This window comes from Ambystoma mexicanum, chromosome 10 (assembly GCF_040938575.1).
Source record: "Ambystoma mexicanum isolate Mex_15411 chromosome 10, UKY_AmexF1_1, whole genome shotgun sequence".
In the NCBI taxonomy this organism is placed as follows: Eukaryota; Metazoa; Chordata; class Amphibia; order Caudata; family Ambystomatidae; genus Ambystoma; species Ambystoma mexicanum.
In genome coordinates, this window is record NC_090932.1 from 1,494,941,994 (window position 1) to 1,494,963,833 (window position 21,840).

Sequence of the window (21,840 nt, forward strand, 5' to 3'; positions counted from 1 at the left end):
CATCTTAACTAGGCAGTGTACCTTAGTCCAAGCAGCACTCCTATCCATATCTACTGCTCACACATAAAAGCAACAAAAATTATACATCAGTGTAAATATCACTTTTTTACTCCCAACATGTTTTTACTCCATTTTCTTTAACATGTATATCTAATTGACTGTGTTTTTATGTATATAATTGTGAAATTGAATTTATGCTACAGGTTTTTATGCCAAATAAAGCTATTGAATTGATTGTAATGATCAATAACTACAAATTAAATATGTCTCTGCTAGAATAGATGCTATTTGATTTTTATGTAGTCATATTTCCAGGCGCTTGAACAGACCAATAGTTTTTGATGTAATGGGCACAATTTGACCATGTCTTCATCAGGGAACATACACTAATCCAAAAGGGATTACACATACCATCATTCATTGACCCACATAAAACACATACTCTATAACCATTTTTAACACGAGTGCCATTTGCCACCCTTTTTAACTTGTCATGTGCATGAGAACATATGGTGAATCCCAATAATACCCGAAAAACCCAGGTGCCACAAAAGCTAAGCTGAGGCCCAAAGAATAACCACGCAACAGCAGGAAACCCAACATCATACCATAGTGCTAGTGAAAAGGAACATTGCATCAATGTTAACTAAATTACCTAGGACAATTTGTCACATACTCCATTTTTAGATGCAAGCTGAGATGCAAAGTCAAATTACCACCTAAACCGACAATGGAGACTAAACTCATCACTAATAATCCCTACCAGATTACTGTTAGTCAAAAGATAATTGGCCATAATAAACAAATCATTATGATATGTTACTCAATTAATATTATAAATTAAGTCCCTATGCTCACCAAGGGCTTCCTCTTGCTGACCAAACTATATGGTACATGACCAATGCATGGCATGGTTCACTTTAGCTTAATCCACATATGGCCATTAGCAATTGAGCTTCAGGGACACGTTTTCTGTCAGCACAAGATGAAGTGCATTAAGCGACCTTTTACATGTGTGTATGCAAGCGTATGTTTGCAGTGCAGTCATAAAAGAAACATATCATATGCCCACAAACTACATGAAGGTAGCAGTGCATACAGTTATTCACCCAGATCTATTTATCAAATCTATTTGATCTGGACCATGTGCATCGCCCAGCCCATACTGCGAACTCCGTATTTGAAAAACAGATGCCCAAATTCATCGGTGCCTGCTTCATGTATCTATTTAGTGCTCCAGGGCAACCAGCATCTCCTTGACCCAGCTGCAGTGATAACTAGTCCTTCTATTTAGTGCTTGCGTACTATTGGGTTTCTTAAACATACTCTAGTCACATGATTCAACGGAAAGCATCACCTCATCCCACATTTACATAAGTGAAAAGAGACGGTGACAAAGGAGAGCTAGTACCGGGCACTTAATCAACATAGAAAGAGGACAGTGTTATATGCAAATCAAGAAAATAAAACCTGTTTGATTTGTTATCGCATTGCCAAAAGAGGTTTGTACATCCATATTGTTATATTAAAATGTATCGGATTATCACATTACCAAGGGGAATTTGCATCGCCTCATCTCACATTCACATTAATGAAAAGAGACTGTGACAAAAGGGAGCTAGACCCATGCAATTCATCAACATGGAAAGAGGATCTAATACTGTCCCTTTGGCAAAATTCATATTTTCCACACATTTGTTACAGAAAGTCATAATTCTATTAAAGACATGGAGGCAAAGGATTATGCTTCTCTCACTTGACTCAAACTCGAGCAGCATACATCAAAAAACTTTACATCATCAATTATCCTCTTTGACAATCCTGAGTCCTTCCTCTTTCTTTGTTTGTGTCCAACTTTAATTCAACCTTGCGTCCCAACCGGTAAACAATGTAAATCACCACATTTTATTCCTCATGTTTCCGTGAACCATGACCTCATGAACCATTCGATTTGTTCTCTGCCGTAGAACCTGACACAAACCATATTTCAGACTATTGTCCCCAGGGTGGGTAATCGACATGAAAATAAAATGCCATATACCTTTTTGACAACAATATCATCTTTTATAATATTATCATCACAGAATGCAGTACATTCATATTTACAACATTGATTATTGGGTGGGATAAACCTCTGTCTCTGTGTCTTTAATAGAATTATGACTTTCTATAACGAATGTGTGGAAAATCTGAATTCTATGTCAAGACACGAAGGCTCGTATTATGTTTACCATCAAGGTAGCTATTTTTTCCACTGGCTTAAAGTAAAAGGTGTTAAAGGTAGATTCTTCCGACCAGTTTGCGGCCTTCATAATGCCCTCTAGTCTGGCTCCTGATAGGAAAGCCTTAGAGGCCATTGTTCCTCTCACTGAGTGAGCCCCATATGAATATGTGTCTACCCCAGCCTGTGTCCTCACCCATCTAATCCATCTTGCTATTGTCGCTACTGTCCCAAACGGTTTCCTTATAGCCATGAGCAACTGATTTAACTCTGGGGTCTCCTTCCTGTAGTCATGGACTCATATTCTGTAATACATCTCACTGGACATAATGTTGGTTTCCCGGGGGATTTCTGATATGAAATTGATCTCAACCACATTTTAGTTCTCTTCACTATATCAAAGGTTATACCTTGAGGAGATAATGACTTCCTATTAATCTCTAAAGCCTTTACATCTGAAACCCTCTTGCATGACAGTATACATAATAACATAGTCAACTTGGCTGATAAAGCCTTCCTAGATAGTTCAACATTGTCTGGCCATGATAGGAACATTTTAAAGACTTTGTCTACGTCCCATACCTGATTATATTTATGTTTTGGAGGTCTAATTATTCTAACCCCTTTCAACAGTTTGCAAACTAAAAGATGTTCTCCCATGGCTTCTCGGGTGTCCCGCAGAAATAGCTGATTGGGCTGTATTAATTGTCCTATACGCCTTGATCTGGGCTGCTAGCTGAGCCTAATAATTAACTACATCTGTTCTAGTGGGATGTATTTCCCTTGCCACACACCAACTGTGCCAGCCTGACCAGGCTGTTCTATATGCCTTCTTGGTCTGAGGTGCCCAAGCCTCGTTGATAATCTGTTCGGCTTCTTCTGATAATCGTGGCCTAGACCAGGTTCCCCTGAAATTGCCCATGCAATGTAGCTGAGGCTGCCTGACTTCACTAGAGGGTGACCTTCCCCTGTGGGATCTCACTATGAGATCTAATCTCGGCAATGCTATCGGATTGTCGTAAGTCATCTCTAGCAGGTCCAGGAACCAACCATGCTTGACCCCTCCAATCAGGCGTAATCCGTATCATGGATACACGCTGTCTCCTCGCTGTGCTAGAATCCTCACAATCATTGCGAAGGGAGGGAACATGTATTCTTTGCTCGGACCCCACTGTTCCAGGAAAGTGTCTATCGCTTCCTCCTCCGGGTCCAGTCTACAGCTGAAAAAACGAGCAAGTTGCTTGTTCAACCTTGATGCAAAGAGGTCTGTCCTGCATGGACCCCATCCCTCCATCAGTGCCTGGAAAACATTTTGTCCAGCTTCTAGTCGCTGGCATCCCTGAGGAATCTGGAGTTCCAGTCTATCTCCTTCTGACGACCTGGCAGGTATTCCACTGTCACTGATATCCCTCTCTGTAGGCACAGGTGCCAAAATTCTTTCTCTAGCATCGCTAGCATCCTCGATCTCGTGCCTCCCAGTCTGTTTATATAATGAACTGCTGACACGTTGTCCATCTTGAGGGGTACGCAACATTGTGCTCTCTCCTGTGTCCAGCATTTCACCGCAAAGGAGCCTGCTAGAAGTTCTAGGCAGTTTATGTGGAGATTTAATTCTGCATCTGGCTCCCATCCTCACCTGCTGGCATCGGATTCTATCACTAGGTCCGGGGATAAGCCAAATGTTACCCTTCCATTCCAGGCATCCATGTGCTGCAACCACCATTTCAGTTCTTTTGTCTCTATAGACAGGGTTATCCTTTGCTTGTTTGATGCTCCCGTCCTGAGATTGTGGATTTTTAGCCTCTGAAGGGCCTTGTAATGTAGGGGTCCTGGGAATATTGCCTGTATTGACGCTAGGCGTTCCACTATTCTCGCTAGTTTTCTGAGGGATATTGTTTCTACTGTTAATCTGTTCCGAATCTCTTTCTTTATGTAGTTCACCTTGCTCAGAGGAAGGTTTACCGTTCCCTGAACTGTCTAATCTGAAGCCCAGAAATTCCGAGTTCTGTTCTGGCTGCAGGCTTGACTGCTCCAGGTTTATTAGGAAACCCAGTTGTTGTAACAGCTCTATAGTAAGTTCTATCTGTTCCCTGATCAGCGTTTTGTCCTGGCACATTATACAAATGTCGTCCAGACAAATGATAAGTCTGATCCCTCTCTCCCTGAGGAAAGTCACTACCGGTTTCATCAGTTTCGTGAAACACCAAGGGGCCAATACTAGCCCGAATGGTAGGCAGGTGAATTCCCAAACTTCTTGTTCTGCTGCCACAGGTATGGTCAAATAAGCGTCTTTGAGATCTATTCTCCCTTTGTAATAAAAGATCTCTCAGCAAGCGTATGCCCTCCATTGTGAAATGTCTGTACACTACGAATGTATTTAGTTCTCTTAAGTTTATTATCGGCCTTGTCCTTTGAAGGCCTCTCACTATACGGTTTATAGTGATAATATTGAAAAAATAATGCTGAAAAACAAAAATGTAGAAAAAATGTCAAATGTAAATATGTCGAAACTACATGCATACAATAGAAAAAGTCACTTATTAAAAAAAAAATCGAAAACGCAATGCTAAAATACTGATGTAAAATGTCAGAAACAGTTATGTTGTTATGGGAGGGGGTTTCCCCCTCCCAACCCCTCCAAACCGCCCCCCCACGGAACCGTCTCGCCGTCTATAATTTAAAATGTTAGAAAAATCAGTTTGAAGTGTCCACGATCCGGCATAGTGAATCCAAAGTAACCAATAATGCCAATCCAACATGTCCAACGATTCCGAAATCCATATCCCAATCCAAGGAAAAAAAGTGAAATCTACCAAAGAAAAAGTCGAAATCCGTAATCAAATTAAAAATAATATCCCAATCCACGGCGAAAATGCCAGATCCAGCAAAAAAAAGTGTAAAAATCCATATTCCAATCCACGATCCAACAGAAAAATCCCAACGAAAAAAAAAACAATCCATCAGGTCCAGGAAATCCACAAAAAAAACACACCCAAAAAGACAAAATCCAAAAACACCGAGCGCGGAGACCCGATTCCAATCTACGAACCAAAGGAAAAATCCATAAAATAAAAAAAAATACATCAGGTCCTGGAAATCCTCGAAAAAAACATCCAAAAAGACAAAATCCAAGAACAAGCAGTGCAGAGACCCGACCGGAACGAAAGGGAATAAGAACTGGACTTTAAAAATGGCACCTACGGCAACATAATGCTAACGTAAGGTTACGTCATGAACATTAAGAAATAAGAACACAATCTACATTACAATTTGTAATACAATAGCACCATCTAGGGGTGAAAATAGATACTATTTATTCCAAGTTGCAATGTAATTATTTAAAACAATATTTATCTTTTTATAAAATATTTTATTTTAAAAAATATTTATCTTTTAATAAAGTATGTATTGTAGATAGTCATGTAATAAAATATTTATTAAAACAAAGTTAAATTTAATAAAGTAATTATAAGTTACTATGTACAAATGTTACTGTTTAATAAATTATAGAATATATTGTAACACTTAACTTGTATGTAGCATTATTTCGAAAAAATTTGATTTGTTTATTCGACAATATTTTCGAAATTATATTTTTGACATTTTGACTTTCGAAATTATTACATTCGAAAATATAACTGCACACCTCACGATACACATGTGGCTTTTGAAGTTGTCTCCTATGTTTGTTACCTGTTTTATGGCATCTTTCTGTGCTAATTCTCTTATCTCTGTATCTAGTCATTCTTCGTCTGCTGTGCTGAGCCTTTATATATAATTGCGGCCATCTCTCTTGTTTGGGTACGCTTATCCAATCTATGTGTAAGCCCTGTACAGTTTCTAAAACCCCAGCATCAGAAGAAATCAATTTCGCGACTCCCCTCCCCCACAAGCCCACCACCCCACCCCCGCAACTGCGGGAATATGCGTTTGTATTTTCTGCGCTTGCGCATTTCTCCTCACCTGTGTTGGACTGCTGTTGGCTTCCGGGGTGTCTGCACCCTCGCCCTCTTCCTCTTGACGGGAAGAATGGGTTTGGCTTTTTTTCTTCTTGTTTCCATTAATCTTTCAATAGATGCTTTGGGCTTAACAAATATCACAATGCTATTGTGCGTTTTAGTCACTTGTACCCAGTTTTTTCTAGTTCCCACTAATAAGACAAGTTTTTCAGGCACGCTTGAAGCTGGCATATCACACTTGCAGATGGAATGACCATCGTTTTGGAATAGACCAGTCACATTATAAGGGGGAACAATATGAGAGCACTTTGGTGGTATCAGATGACAAGGATAAGATTGGTAGACAAGATATATATGCAATGGATTCTATATTTTATTAATTGGTTCTCTTTGAAATCCATTTCCTCTACTGTACCCATCACCACTGCCATTAACTGAACAATATTGGGTAAGTATAATGTTCTACTTTATTGTGTATCATGCAACATTTTCTGTTCTATTTGGCAATTTTTCACCAATATTGCATTGTATGATAATATAGATGGTTATTATGTGAAAAAGCCTCGATGACGACCCATTGTTGGAAACACGTGTCGGCTGTAGAAACTCTGAATATTTTAATAAACTACACATGAAAACAACTTGAGCAGATGCTTGAATTTATGCACATATATTACCTGTACATATTGTGTCCAATGAGTCTTTGTACAGATAGACAACTCACCCATTGTTTGTATTGTTTAGTGTGTATTTAGGGCAGATATTTCTTATTTGCGTGATGAAAAAGCTCCTTTTTCTGCTTAAGAAGGCTGGTGAGCCTTATATGGCCACTAGGTGGTGCTGTCGTAGCATCAATACGCTCATTTGCCCACCGGTCTGACAAGACCTACTTATCTCCTTTGAACGCTCTGGTGTGTTGGCTCTGTAATCCTTTCCCCCTTTGATCTATTTCAATATGTGAAAAAACTCCCTTTTTCACTCCTGGCTCCTGGCTCAACTCTCCTGTTCTGGCTAACTGTCACTCCTAAAGGAAGTAATGGATGAGGAGCTCCGGAACCCTTCGAGAGTCCCCGTCGTGCTCCCCGAACTTCCGTGACAGCAGTGCCCTGTACCTGCTACGCGTTCGCCGGAACGTTCACCCCGTCGCGTTTGTGTTCCAAATCCTTTATCAGATTACACCGTTAAATCCTTACAACACGTTACTCATATCATTAAACAAATAAGCCACTTTGTATACCATTAGGTTAATGTAACGCTAGGTACTTAACTGGCTGCCCAAGCAGCAAAGTAAGAGGAAGGACTCGGGAGTGTCAAAGAGGATAAAGGACAATATATGTGAGGATCGGTGGAAGGAATGGTGACTTTTTTCATTGACAGCAAAATAATGAAACTCACACACAAGACTTTATAGGAAATGTAGTTTTTGAATGTGTTTATTCTTTGATGTAAAGTTGTTTGATTTATGCTGCTCGAGTTTGAGTAAATGGAGAGAAGCATAATACAAGCCTTCGGGTCTTGACATAGAATTGATTCACACCCACAGGTGTTTTTATGTTTATTCTGACACCCAACGTATTCTTAGAATAGACCCTAAACCGGGTGCAATGGCCTCCCAGCTTAAGAACTGCCTGGTGGATAGTGGCACATGGATGACAGCTAATTGGCTTTAATTTAATGCAGAGAAAATAGAGGTCATGGTTCTCGGCTGTTCTCCAGCGGCCCAGTCCCTGTGGAATAACTATTTCTGGCCCTCCTTATTGGGGCCCTTACCCACTTCAGTCCATGTGGTTAAAAACCTTGGAGTCCATGTTTCCACTCGGGTTAAGACGAGATGCAGCACGGGTTATGCTAAGCTTAGGATGCTTAGGAAAATTTGTTCATATGTTCGATCTGAACTGTGGTGTTACATAGCTCTGGTGTCTGAATAAGGGGTCCTTGACTACTGTAATGCTACATTGCTTGCCCACCTAAATTCCTTAGCCAATGTCTGCAAGTGGTACAAAATTCTGCTGCCCACTTGGCTGTTGGCCTGCTCAAATCTGCTATGTCTCCCCGACACTTCGGAGTCTTAACTGGCTGCCAGTTGCGGCCAGAATTAAATTTAAGACCCTGTGTCTGGTTCTCCAGGTCTATTATGGCTTTGGTGCACAGTACCTAAGCGAGAAGCTTATCAAACATCACCTCCTCCAGAATTCTTCGCTCTGCTAACCTTCTGTGGGTTTCTCGCTTTTCGAAATTCACTGTTGGAGGATGTGCTTGGTCGGTTGCGGCCCGATCTTGTGGAACTCTCATCACCCGTTCCTTACGGGCTATTAGTGAACACCTGACATTCCGGAAAGCACTTACAACGTATCTTTTCTAGCCTACTTGCCCTTGTTCTGTCCCCCTGCTGACTTTTGGTTCGATAGCGCCAAGAAACCTTTGGGTGTAGTTGCACCCAAGAAATAAAGGAAATAAACCCTGAGCAATGCTCTTTCTTCACAATCCCAACTGTTATCCAGTTTTTACAGGTAGAGAGCAACCATTTTCCCTCATGCCAGTTTGTTGTGTGGGACTTGGATGTATTGATAACCTTCCTGATGGGCGCTCAATTTGAGCCCTTGCATTAATGTTCATCACCATTGGTCGCCCTAAAGTGTTTTTTCTTGGTAGCCATCACTTCCTCATATGAGTGAGCTTCACACATACTCTGTTGAACCTTCTTACTTTGTGTTCTCCTAGCAGAAGGAGACTTTGATTGTGATGCCATACTTCCTCCATAAGAGGGTGCCGGGTCTCCCATCCCTCCCTCAAATTAGTCTTCTTCCTGTTTGTGTTCCTTGCCTCACCCTTCCATGGCCGAGTAGAGCGATTTCTCTAGGCTGGACTCGGTATGGGCTCTGAGCTACTATGTGTTCCAGGCAAGGGATGTCAGCGAAGATTTCCAGCTTTGTGGGTTATGCTGGTGCCCATGGTGGCAGGGCTGTACCTAAACCGATCAGATATAGTTGTATCTGCATCTCGGAATGCTACCATCTAGCTGGAAGGTATGTGCCCTGCAATGGGGAGTGTAGGGTGTCCCCGTTTTGGAATTTTTGCCAAATGGCTACATGGGCCATGTTACACACATTTGCCAAACATGAATGCTTGGTTTCCCTGTCTGGGCAAGACACTTTCTCAGTAATTATCTTTGTGATGGATGGTCCACTCCCACCTCCCCCCATGGACTCTTCATTGCCCCAACCCACCCTAGCCCTTTGGCGGATAGCTCTTACATCTGTTCTGCAGTCACTCAGCAGCTGAGTGATAGGAGAAAAAGGCGGAACTGTGATGCAGTGGCTCCATATGTACTGACCTGCAGTCACATCCTGCGTGCAGTGTTGGGGTGCCGGCAAAGAAATTCAGAAGGCAGCTGCGCTGGAGATCATAGATGAGGAACACCTATAAGAAAGAATATTACAGAGAGTTAAGTAATCTGTTTATCTAAACCTTAAGAATTAGAAGGTATTGCAAAATACAGTAAAATCAGTTGCAGGACTATACCAATACCATTCTGAACCATAAGTCAGACTTTGGAGTAGGGCAGGCATAGGCGCCTACATTTTTAACCATTCTACAAAGCTTGGTACCACGATCTGGTCTTTAGATTTCCATGAAAGCCCATTAATTCCTTATTCTGATAAAGAACCTTAGGTGAAGCATTCCAATATGTCGGAGCAACTCCAGAAAATAAGTGTTTTTACAAACAGAACTGATAAAACTGTGATCTCTGCCCCGCAGCCAATCACAATTCAAACATTGCCTGATTACCTTTACGTTTGTTCTTTACTTTTTGTTCTCTTTACTAAGTTTTACCAGCGCCAGGACACTTACGGGTTTGGGCGCTGTCAATAAATAAATAAATGAATGAATAAATAAATAAACCAAAGGAGCCCCAGACATTTTTTATTGTATCAGCCAGGAAAGTAGGGATCAGCTCATTAACCACCTTGGGGTAAATGTACTCACTAACTGACTTGGATGAAATAAAAGATAACATCATAATAAATGCTACTCTATGCAATCCCAGATGCTTTGCTGCTCCTGAGCTTTATTGGTGTGTGATAGGTCCCTGTCCGGATACTGCTGGAAATGAAAGGTTACAATAAAAACTCCAAACTATTATGGGAAACTTTATCTTGTAATATTTATGTATTCCGTGAATTGCATTGTTACTTATGTTGAAATAAGCTTGCTTGTTTTTGTGTCGTAGTGCTCAAGTAGAGCATGGGGCAAAAACAATGAGAGTGTATGCTTTGGCAACGCGTTAAGCGATCTCATTAGAACATCATATTGTCACTGGGTTAGGCATGATGGCTCTGTGCTGTACATGTGGCCTACTTATATTATGTTGGGACTGTTTAACTCAGTACAATGTGGATAATCTCAACACATTGAGTTGCCAGGCAGAGATTAAGGCCATCTCACACTTGATAATGTTGAGCAAATGTTACATACACTTGTTCACATAGATTGTTGTTTCTTGCAGGAACATTTTGATATCTTTCTGTCATTTGAAGAGTTTGAGAATCAACTGCTTGTTTCCCAACTTCTTGAAGAGCACATTAATGCTTATGAGAGTGCTTTGTCAAAGACTGTTTCTGAAAGCGGGCAAGAGGTGGTCCTCAGTCCGAGTATTAGTCCAAAGGGCCCTTTTACTGAGTTCCGGCTGCACTGGTTCGCTTCACTTCTTCAAATTACTGAGCGAGAGCTAGAGGAAGAACTGGCCTTGAGGTCATTGGATGCTGGAAACCTTGAACACGCATTGAAGATATGCAGGTAATAGCAACATTTGGTGATATTGCTTTTCTAGAAATTCACTTTAGAAACTGTGATGTAGTGTGCATTCCTGCTCGGTTCTAATGCCAATAAAGCCTAAATGTATGTTTGGTCCAGTAACGGTGGAGCAAAAATGGCACACCTTCCACACAGCATGCTTTCTTTTGTCATACCTGCAGATTTGACCTAAAAGTGGACAAGACTTTTGAAAAATTATTAGCTTCTAAGGGAGCTAAATTCTCTTGAGACTACAGTGACAGAGATGCTTGTCGACCATTTGGAGAGGTCAGCCCTTTTGTTATTGTTCACCCTTCAACCAAAGAGGACGAAACTAGTGTTAGAATGGATTTCTAAACTCTGGCCTGATGGACAGATGTTTAGGAGGCCATGCTTGTTAGTGAAAAAGGGGACACATCTTGGAAGATAGACCATTTCACTGTAGTTTGGAGAGCAGTCAAGGCTAAATCTCAGGAGGAATAAGGGTGATTATGGGTCTTCAATGAGCACACACCGTGAAACACCAAGAATTACCATTAGACAGATGTATACCAAAATATAATAAATAATAAAAAGCAATAGCAAGCTACCACACAAGCAACACACTATGTAAATATTTATAATCACTGGAGGCAATGCGATAAAGTTAATAACGCCACCAATACCTGCACAGGAAAGAGCGAATTACTTTGAGCATTTCATATTTCAGAAATGGAAACCATACAATGAATGGAGCCTTGTGTTCATTGTTCGATGAACGCGTAAAAGTCACAAAGTACCTTTTTAGGAAGCTGGAAAAGTTAGGGACACAATTCTGAAGGGTGAAAAGAGGTTCCAAGAGTCAGGAGGGGATGTGCAGCGATGAACAAAGCTATTCCAAACTTTTGGAGGACTAGAGGAAGCGGGGGGCTACCCTAGCCAAAGAGAGGACCACAAGGGATCTCCTGTGTCTAAAAGTGTTATGGATGAACAAGGGGCCACCGGTAAGTGACTTCAGTACACACCGCCCTTCCCTCAGTGTTGGTCCAAACTTGGCAGGTCTTGAAGGGGCTGTCAGGGGTTCAATTTCCTGCCCTCGGTTCGGCTTCAAAGTGCACAGGCGCTGCATGTGTCGAAGCAGGTCCGGTTTGCGACAGGAGCTGTAACTCTCGATTAGGGTGATGAAGACAGAAAACACTGATGCAGCTGGTCTCGGGGCACAAGAAGGAACGTGGGAAAACTTCCTTCAGCGACCGTCACTGTAGCACAGTTAAGCAGGGGCACCCAACTCGGTGAAAGCGTGCTTTACAGTGAAAATTCGGATTCTCCCAAGTTCATAGTCAAAACTCGACACAGTGATGCTCATGCACAGTGGCTAAGGTTTGAGCTGGACAGTCCACTGGATGGCCCTGGGACACTTCCGAACAAACACTTTTGCAGCGCGACCAGGAGGCGTTGAGAGTGATTAGTCACATCATTCCAGAGGTTCATAGCACCTTTGCAGGGCTTCTAAGATAGAGTGCAAAGCATGGTTCTACCAGCACAACAGCTGGCTCAGGGTGCCAATCTTCTCCAGCGTGCCTCAAGATAGTCCTTGTTTCTGCTCGGCCCTTCAGGATACTTGGCTTCGTTAACAGGTCTGTTAGGACCTGTTGCTGATCTGCTGGTCTACATTCAGGAGCCCTCCTCATAACTAAAAGTCAGAGAGCTCGCACCCGGTCAGCCAATGGGAAGATCTGCCCCACTCATGCACACCAGCAGTGGTTCAATTATGGACCACTGGGGTCTTAGTGGTCTCGCACATACCAGCCATCCTGGCCCAGTAGTGCGGATTTGGACCAGACAGTCCCAGCCCACTTCCTGGGTACCCACACACAAACCTGCAGGAGCCCGCAAAAGAAGCAGCTTTTGCAGGCAACTACATGCCCAAATAAGGATGTCCCGGGTCACGAAGACCAGGGGGAAGGGCAAAGGCCAAAATGGCCAAAGGAACAGACGAATACCTTGTGGCATGGCCATGATTGAAACTAGCCACAGTCATCAGCCAACCGTGGTAAGCATGGTATGGCTTGGTAAAAAGTAGTAAAAATACAAGGAAAAGCTTCTGCTGCCACCAGTCTGTACCTAGGCACACTGTACGGTCACCAAAGCATCCTTAGTGGATGACTAGGGCCAGAAACCACAAGAACCCCATTGCGCGGTATAGTAATGTACTTTGCGCAATGATAAAATGTTACCAAAAGTGGCAACAAAGTCAAAAGACTAAGTTTCCCAGTTCTGACAGCCCCGAAGTACAGTTTCCCTGTAACAACGAGCAAAAGCCCAGTGGTGTGTAGCTGAAGGCTGTGCTCCACTGGTAAGTAGGGTCAGCACACTGTCACTCAAAAAGCAAAAGGTCTGAGGGGGGAAGGGAGTGCATAAAGGAGGGAAAGTTACATTCAGAAAAATCTTTCTTAACAACTATCCCCTAGACAGAGACGTAACACGTGACGAGATAGAGGTGGTAAAGTAGCTCTGTCTATGTTGTCTTTTGTCCTCTCTGGCCCCTCCACTGCATCAAAATCACTTTCAAAAGTTCTCACTCGCCTCTTCTGTGGGGGCTAGGCTGGTGTACTGCACTGAGGAATGGTTCCCCATTGCTTTGGATGCTTGTGTCTATCAGGTAGTGACCCAAGGCTACTGCCTTTACTTCCTGAGGCAGCCACCATATTTCCCCCCCCCCCCATCAGGCTCTCTAGGCTACCAGTCACTGCTCCTGCAAGAGATTGGCATTCTGCTGAAGAAAGCAGCCATATAGCTGGTTCCTGCAGCGGAAACTGGCCAGATATGGTATTCCCATTACTTTCTGGTGCTGAAGGACTGATGACTGGCTCGCATCCTGGATCTGAGTCGTTGATGGTAGCATTGGTGCAGATCCTTCATATAAGTGTCATACCAGGATTTTTAATGTCACAAATCTTTTAGGTATAACACTTTTTATCTTTCTTTGTGTACAATTTACGCACCATTTGAGAGCAGAGTTCAGTGCAAAGGGCAGGTGACTCGACAAACTGGAACACACCTTTTGCTTCTTATCTGCATGGATGAATTTGCAGGGTGTTGGAAGGAGCTTCTGTCAGAAACAGCACACAGTGAGATGAGGAATGGTTTCTTTCTGTTTAACTTATGTGTTTTGTGTATGTAAATGCTCATGGAGAGGAGCATCTTTCATGCTTATTTATTTTCCTAGCATTTTAGGATCACAACAGCAATAAGATCGAAAAAATAATTACAATTGTGAAGTATCCTTTTAACAAACACATGATCTTTCAGTGAATGCATGCTTGCACTGCACAAAAGTATTTTTTGAAGTTCATGTGCTGTGAAGCATCTTTGTGGCGTGTTTATACACATTGTGAGAGAGAAGGCTTTTAAAAAATGTAATTGTTTGAAGTCAAACTTCTTTGCTGCACAACTGTATTGGTTATTTTTCCTATTCTTTTGTCCCTGTTAGGTAATATTTTCATATTAATGATGTATCTTCCTGACCTCTGTCAACCCCAGAACTTTCTGGCCAATTGGGAGATTCTGTCCCTATAGTGAGTGGTAATCTTTTCCTGTGCTTACAGAATCTCGTACTCTTTTTATGGATGTCATTTTTAAGACTCTCTATAGTGTTGTGTCTTTTAAAAGTTATCCTCTTGGAACACATTTCTTGCTGGGTTGACCTAGGGGCTCCCCTTTTAACTTTCTCTGGCTAGCCTTGTGAGGGCTACAGTTCCCAAGGGTAGAAAAGATCTTTGGATCCCTTTGACATTATATTAAGTGAGACCACCCACCTCCCCTCCACACACACCTTATGTGGAGTGCTGGGGAGATCCTGAGTATCCCCTTTATCATTTTAAATGTAACATTTGTTACAAGGACAAACCTGGCTTTAATGGCTGGTGGCAGTGAACCTTTTTATTAATTCGCTGCACCTTTACCACAGGCTGTTTTACCAAAATGGCCCCTGTTTTCTTTTTTTGCCATTTTTGTGTTCCTGGTCCTTTTTTGTTCCTTCCTCTGACATCCAGGGTGGGAAATTCCTTAGTGTGATTTTTATCTTCGACAGAAATCCTGTGGATTACCCGCCCAGACTCCAAAGTGCATGTGAAGGCAGGAAGCAAAGGAGGTGGTCCAAAGCTATGCAGCCCTTTGTCTCCCAGCCTGTGAGAATTCAGTTCAAACTGGAAGGCTGGCTGTCCGGAAAGCACTGCCAACCCCCTCCCCCCCCCAAGTTTGAATGTTGCAAGGCTGTTTGATTGGCTTGGTTCCTGCATAAAAGTCAGATCCAGGTAGCTGAAGAGTTAGTCGACCACTGGAAACAAAACCGAAGAGGATGATGAAGAACCCGCAGCTGAGATGATTTCCAGCAACCAGAGAGCCTGCTGTGTAACCGGAGCCTGCTGAAGCCCTTCCTTCCAATCAACCTGGAGACTCAGAAAACGACGACCCCGACCCAGAGCTTGGTGAGACCCACTAGACTCGGGGAGACCTGCATTTTGAGCCATCCAATGCCGTGCTGTGACCTTGCAAGGCTGTAAAACCCCAATACCCTGGAACCTCTAGCCATCTGGCGGTGCACAGTCTTCCAAATCCCAAATCTAACTGAAACTTCGAGGGCATCCTGCTGAATCTCCAGAAGTATGATTCATGTCCGAAACGACCCCTCGTCAGAGGGCTGGACCGTGCAAACAACGAGAATCCGACCAGAGATATTCTGTCTTCGGTGCTCCTGAAAAGGTGCCAAATCCACAGAGCCGCAGCCAGCTGCAAGGACACTCTTGCCTGGAGCATTCTCCTGTAATCCCTGCTGCAAATGTCCTTCCAAAGTCCTGTCTTCTATCTTCTTGACGAAGGAATCCATCGACCACGTTTTTGGTTGCAGATCCTGAAGTCTTCCTGCTGCAGCTCCTCTGTGCTGAGGTACTGTGTTGGCTGGGGTATTTTACCTACCTTAAGCCTTTGTGATTTCTGCATAGCTTTGGGGTGTTTTCTGTGATTGGGAGGCCAACATCCATTTCACCCAGGCCCACTGTGGAATCCTCATAGGGTGTCTTCTCTGAAGACCCTGGATCTTGAATTACTTTAAAGTGAAATACTTAAGTTTTTGAACAGTCTTCCTCTTGAACTCAGAATTTGCCTGCAACTGAACCCTATGTCACCCTGCCTATAGCTGGCACCTAGACCACTAGGGTCCCTCTACTGACTGAGTGAACTCCTGCCATAGAATAAGGAAAGGGTTCTGCCTTGAAAAGAATAACAAGTGTTCAAAAGTTACTTACTTGTAAAAGAGGTTGGTTGGTAACTGTATATTGAGAGTGCACAGTTACAAATGTCTTACCCTGAATGTGTTGCACTATTCTGAAAAGTATATATAAGGTTAAGTTACTCACCTGTAAATTGGTTGTGCCTCTTCCCCGAAAGTAATGCTGTTGGATTCACTTTGTGAATGTATGAGTGTCCCCAACTGGGTGTTGCTTCCCGTGACTTGCTGTTAGCCTGTCCAGAATAAGTCTGTCTAAGGTTATACCTGTTGCTGATAGCCCCTTTAAATACACCAAAAAGGTCTTACTTGCCTAGTCTAACTGTGCGTTTCACAAAAGTAGTAGTGGTATATACTGTTCCTTGAATCTTTGTTCCACTATTCAGAAAAGTATATTTGCAAGTTGGTTGACCGATTTCTTTGAGTGTCACTGCATAACTGACAGGGTCGGCTACCCTTGTATTACTGAAAGTAATCCGAAAGTGATCTATTGTCTTACCCCCCTAGAAATACTGTAAGGTGTTCTAAATAAGGTCTGCGTATTTAAAACTTAGTGTTGCACTTTTTTGTGTTTATATGCTTTATGATAGTACTTACTTTCCCAAGAATCTCTTGGTTTGTGTGTATATAAAATAAACGCTTTATTTTTACAATACGTAGTGTCAGTGTTTGGACCATATGTATAATGCAATTTCTGTGTACTTTTCCTACAGCCCTTGCCCCCTCCTAAGATTCACTTGGCTGCTCTGTCTAAGCTACCATGAACTCAGCTGGTGCAGCCTTATACTACGAGTGGAGTCTTGTACTGTATCAGTTGAATGGTTTTACTACGCCCTTAGTTGGACTTCAGAAAAACTGTCCTCACAGTCCCACACTTTACACTCTTGCTGAGGCAAAATATTTTTGCTATTACAATTTAATTTACACTCTATATTAAAACAGTGTGTAAAATGCTCCCACCTCAAAATCTTACCTGGGGCATGGATAAGTAGGTAATGTCTAGTTTAAAACTCCATTGAGCCTGAACTTGGATCTAGATTTTACTGTATACTCTTATGTCCCGTCCCTTTTCCTCTAGTGTATGGGCGTCCCTCGCGAGGGATGGGAGAAGGAACCATTTTCACCAGAACAAATCTTCTTCCCCTTTAAGTTTAGAGGCACACAGGGGCATGGCCCTGGGAGCATGTACTAGCCTGACTCTGCCCACCGGCACCACTCCTCATTCCCCTTTTCCCCGTCAACATGAACGGCCCAATTTCACCAGTGCTCCTGGGTTTGGCCTTGCCATGTAATTCCACAAGCTCTTCCTCGGATTCTTCTCTTATCTTTTTGTCTTATTTGTCATCTAGGTACTTGGTCCTCCGGCGTCACGCTCCTCCCCGGCACACGTCGACTTCCGCAGGCTTCAGCAGGTGTCCAGCCTGCGAGGGGCTCTTTCCTGCGTCTGACCCCCACACTCTTTGCCTCCGCTACCTTGGCCCTGATCACGGCTGGGAAGGCTGCACCGCGTGCAACGCTCTGACTCCACACGCACTGAAGAACAGACTAGCTAAGTGGAGGGAGCTCTTTGAAGTGTTGGCTCCAGAGGACTTGAAGCAGTTTGTCCAGCAGAGATCGAGGCCCAAAGGAGGGTAGTTATTTTCCATCGCACCCCATAAGGGCAACTCCTTCGCGAGGAAACGCCCAAGCGGGAGGAACCTCTCGGGTTCTGTTACCAGCACACACACTGAGGCTAACACAGCTACCGGCCTTACGGTCGTGGGGTCTCTGGACCCTACCGGTATCGGTGCTGAGGGACCGCAAGGTTGTTCTACCGGGTCTACACCTGAGGGGCCACACCGTAGTACCGGCTCCATGTCTGAGGGGGCGCTTTAACGCAGCACTACCGGCAACAATGCAGAGGGCGATTCGCCTTCCAGGCCTAGACCTGAGGTGCAGGATTGGCCTCATGTTCCAACACCAAGAGTATTTGACGAGGCTGTGCCCAGAGGGCCATGCACCACGACTTTGGCACACAGCCCGATAAAATGGACGCCATGACAGAAAACATGGCCGCTCGTCCGATGCCCCTCCTAGGAACAGTGCAGGCGGGTGAACGAGTTTCAAGGTGGGACTGGTGTCAACCAGTTACGTGGCCTACAGTTTATCCATCAGCAGCGCAGGACAGGTTTCCCCTGCTACCTAGACAGGGTGCACTCTGACCCCAGCAGCCCCCAGCCACTCCGTCAACATCTGCTGCCTCTGCCTCTGCCTCCAAAGACAGGTTCTTCGAAAAGGTTGCTGGCTCTGATGTGAACCCCCCCAGATGCTGTCAGGGACTTGCTCCCTCTGGTCACCCCACCGGCGCCCATAGTCATTCCTCCCATGGCTCAGACACGACAGGCCCCAGCGCAGCCCCTACTGGCTCCTCAGATTCCAGCTCCCCTGCCTCCCACAGTACAGGCAGTTCCACACCAGCCTCCTTAGCAGCCTCTGGCTCCAGTGGACACTCTGGTGGACACAGACGAGGAGGAGGACCCTGACATGCCGTCGTCAGCGAAGGCCTTCCACGACAGGCTTGGCAGAATATCTGTGCCTTCCACAACCTGAGGTCAAGCAGCCCGAGGAGGGTGTCTTGGCAGAAGTTCTCACCCTGCAAAACCCCTACCAGAACTGGTATCCCGATGCAGAAAGACGTTGTGGCTCTGGCCAAGAAGGGGTGGCTCAAGCCACACTCCGCCCAACGTATCAATCAGCACCTCGATGCCAAGTATAGACAGATGGAGGGGGATACACTCTTAACACACCTCCAGCCGCATTTTTCAGTGATCGCTGCAGTGTCACTCTACTCTAAGCCTCAGCCGTCCTCGGCCACCTCGTCCTCGACACTGCTGGCCACGGAGAAGAAAATCTTGGTGTACGGGAAGAAGCTATACTCGAACGCCTCCCTGCACCTGCGTCAAGCCAACGCAGATGCCATGCTGGCAGCCGCTAACCAGAGGTTGTGGTGGGAAATAGACTTGCTTCCGAAACTTTCAGTGCAGAGCCAGGCGGTTCCATGTCTTAAAATCTTGGCAAAAATTGCTGTGGTTACAAAATAGCGCTGCAAACCCCAGACCCATTATACCATTTAAGGGGAAAGGGGGACACCCCCGCAACCCCTGCTCCCCTTAAAGGGTATAATGGGGTACACCTTTACCAGGTCAAACCACAGCATTTTTGCTGCCGCGATTTCTTTTACCTGCAACATTTTTTACGCAATTTTATTACCTGATACCAGCCAGACACGCTTCAAGACGGGTCTAGGAGAATCCAGGCTTGTAGCGCAGGACATCATGGAGTCCACAGTGGCCCACACATCGATGCCTCTTGCCGAGCCATCTGCATCGCAACGTCGGGCTACTAAGTTTAACCCTGTTGTCCAGGATCGCATATTGGACCTTCCGTTTGAGGGTAGTGACCGCTTCCACTCTAGCACCGATGAGGAATTTAGATTAAAAGAACAGCTTGCAGACTGCAAAGTCTTTATCCTAACGAAGGCCACACCTAAGGCGTATACCCAGTCGCATTAAACGCTCCTACAAGGGGCGTGCGTTTGGAGTGTTCCAGGGATTCCAGGAACGGAGGCCGAGACAACCTGACCGCTCGCCGATTCAGCACCAGCGCAAGCAACAAAAATGGGAGGGGGGGGCAAGGGCTTCTTCCAGTCCCCCTCCTCAGCAGGAGCCTCAGACAGTAAAAAGGCACGATGCGTCCCTTCGGGTCCACGTGTCTCCAGTAGGTGGCAGGCTTGCCTCTCACGTGCATTTCTGGCACCAGAACTTTACAGACCCCTGGATCCTCTCTGTAGTATCCGAGGGGTGCCACCTAGCGATACCTCCCACTCCTCCCTCCTCCCCTCCCACAGATTGGGACGGCAACTCTGTTAGCGGAGATCCGGTCGCTCGTCGAGAGCCAAGCAGTGAAAGAAGTGGCAGCCTCAGAGAGAGGTTTAGGCTTCTATTTCAGGATTTTTGCCATACAAAGAAAGAACCAGGCTGGCCTGAGAGTTGTGTTGGACCTGTCCACCCACAACCTCTCCCTCCCTCTGCAGAAATTCAAGATGTTTACGCCAGCACTCATTGCGGAGACAATAGACAAGGGAGACTGGATGTGCGCACTGAATCTGAGGGATGCCTACTTACACGTCCCGATTTGGCAACCTCCTCGCTCCTTCCTGTGTTTCAGGATCATGGGCTGTCATTTCCAGTACAAGGTGCAACCCTTTGGCCTCAACTCAGCCCCCAGGGTATTTACCAGACTCATGAATGCAGTGGCGGCCCTCCTCCCGGACCAGGGCCACCATGTCTATCCGTACCTGGACGACTGGCTCGTCAGGGCGAGATCCCCGGAGGGGGTGGTCCACACCTCCTCCACCCTTATGAGTATACTCCATGACCTGGGGTTTACCATCAACCTCAAGAAGGCTCAGCTGCAGCCCACGCAAGTTCTCCCCTTCCTGGGCCTCATCTAGAATACCAGTTCCGAGAAAGCTTTTCCCTTGGAGGAAAAGATTACGGCCATCAAGAGGGCCTCTTCGCACTTCCTTACCAGACCAGTGACTATGGCTTGGTGGTACCAGCACCTACTGGGCATCATGGCAGCGGTCCCCTTGGCAGTGCCGCACACGAGGCTCTGGATGAGGAGAGTGCAGCTGCACTTTGCAGCCTCATGGAAGCAAGAAAAGGGCTCCCAAGCGGAGCTGGTCAGCATACCGCCTTCTCTCCACGCGGACCTCATGTGGTGGTCCAAGAACTGCAATCTGCAGACGGATAGGCCATTCCAGCAGCCGACTCCGCAGGTCACCATTTCTACCGACTCTTACCTAGAGGGCTGGACAGCCACAGCGTCCATGGAGTCTGGACCCTGTAGGAGCAGGAGTCGCATATCCTCTGGCCAGCCCTGAGGGCCTTTCTCCCGCTCATCGGGGGCAAGACTGTCCTGATCCAGACTGACTGCTCCACCAGCATGTACTATGTCAACAAGCAGGGGGGTACCAGGTCCCCTCCGCTGTGCACCCCATCGGTCGGCATGTGGGAATGGGCCCTGGAAAACATCTACCTCATGGCCGTCCCCCTCCCGGGGAGGCCAGCTTGCAAGCGAACCATTACGAGTGGCAATTGAACGACCAGGTGCTGCAAGTGGTTCAACACATGGGGCCATCCTCAGGTGGATCTATTTGCCTCTTGGAAGAACAAGAAGTGGCAGCCGTACACGTCTTGGCAGGGACAGGGCCCCAGCTCCCTGGGCGACGCCATGCAGATTCAATGGGAAGGCATGACAGCCTAACTCCCACACCCTGATCCCCAGGGTACCACGCAGGCTAAAGGAGGCGTGCCACCTCAGCATCATAGTGATAGTGCCTTGGTGCCAGCGAGACTGTGGTTCTCAGAATTGCTCAGCCTCTCGGACAGACCACCCATTCACCACCTGCTGGGCCCAGCACCTCTCCTATCCCAGCAGGGGGGGCAGGGTTCTCTCCCTGCTCCTCAGAAGCTAGCCCTCCCAGCGTAGTTCCTGAGCAGATCACCCTCGAACGCCAGAGCCTATCGCGGGCAATCCTGGAGATTATCCAGGGCGCT

At 45.3% G+C, this 21,840-nt stretch overlaps 1 protein-coding gene across 2 annotated transcripts in view; it reads left to right on the forward strand.

The window, feature by feature from the left end:
* KNTC1 (kinetochore associated 1) overlaps positions 1-21,840 on the forward strand; it is a 2,501,313-nt gene that overhangs the window by 941,941 nt on the left and 1,537,532 nt on the right. For both annotated transcript variants that reach the window (XM_069619627.1, XM_069619628.1), the window contains exon 35: positions 10,688-10,977. In XM_069619627.1, the coding sequence (XP_069475728.1) occupies positions 10,688-10,977 (290 nt within the window). The remainder of the gene's footprint in view (positions 1-10,687; positions 10,978-21,840) is intronic.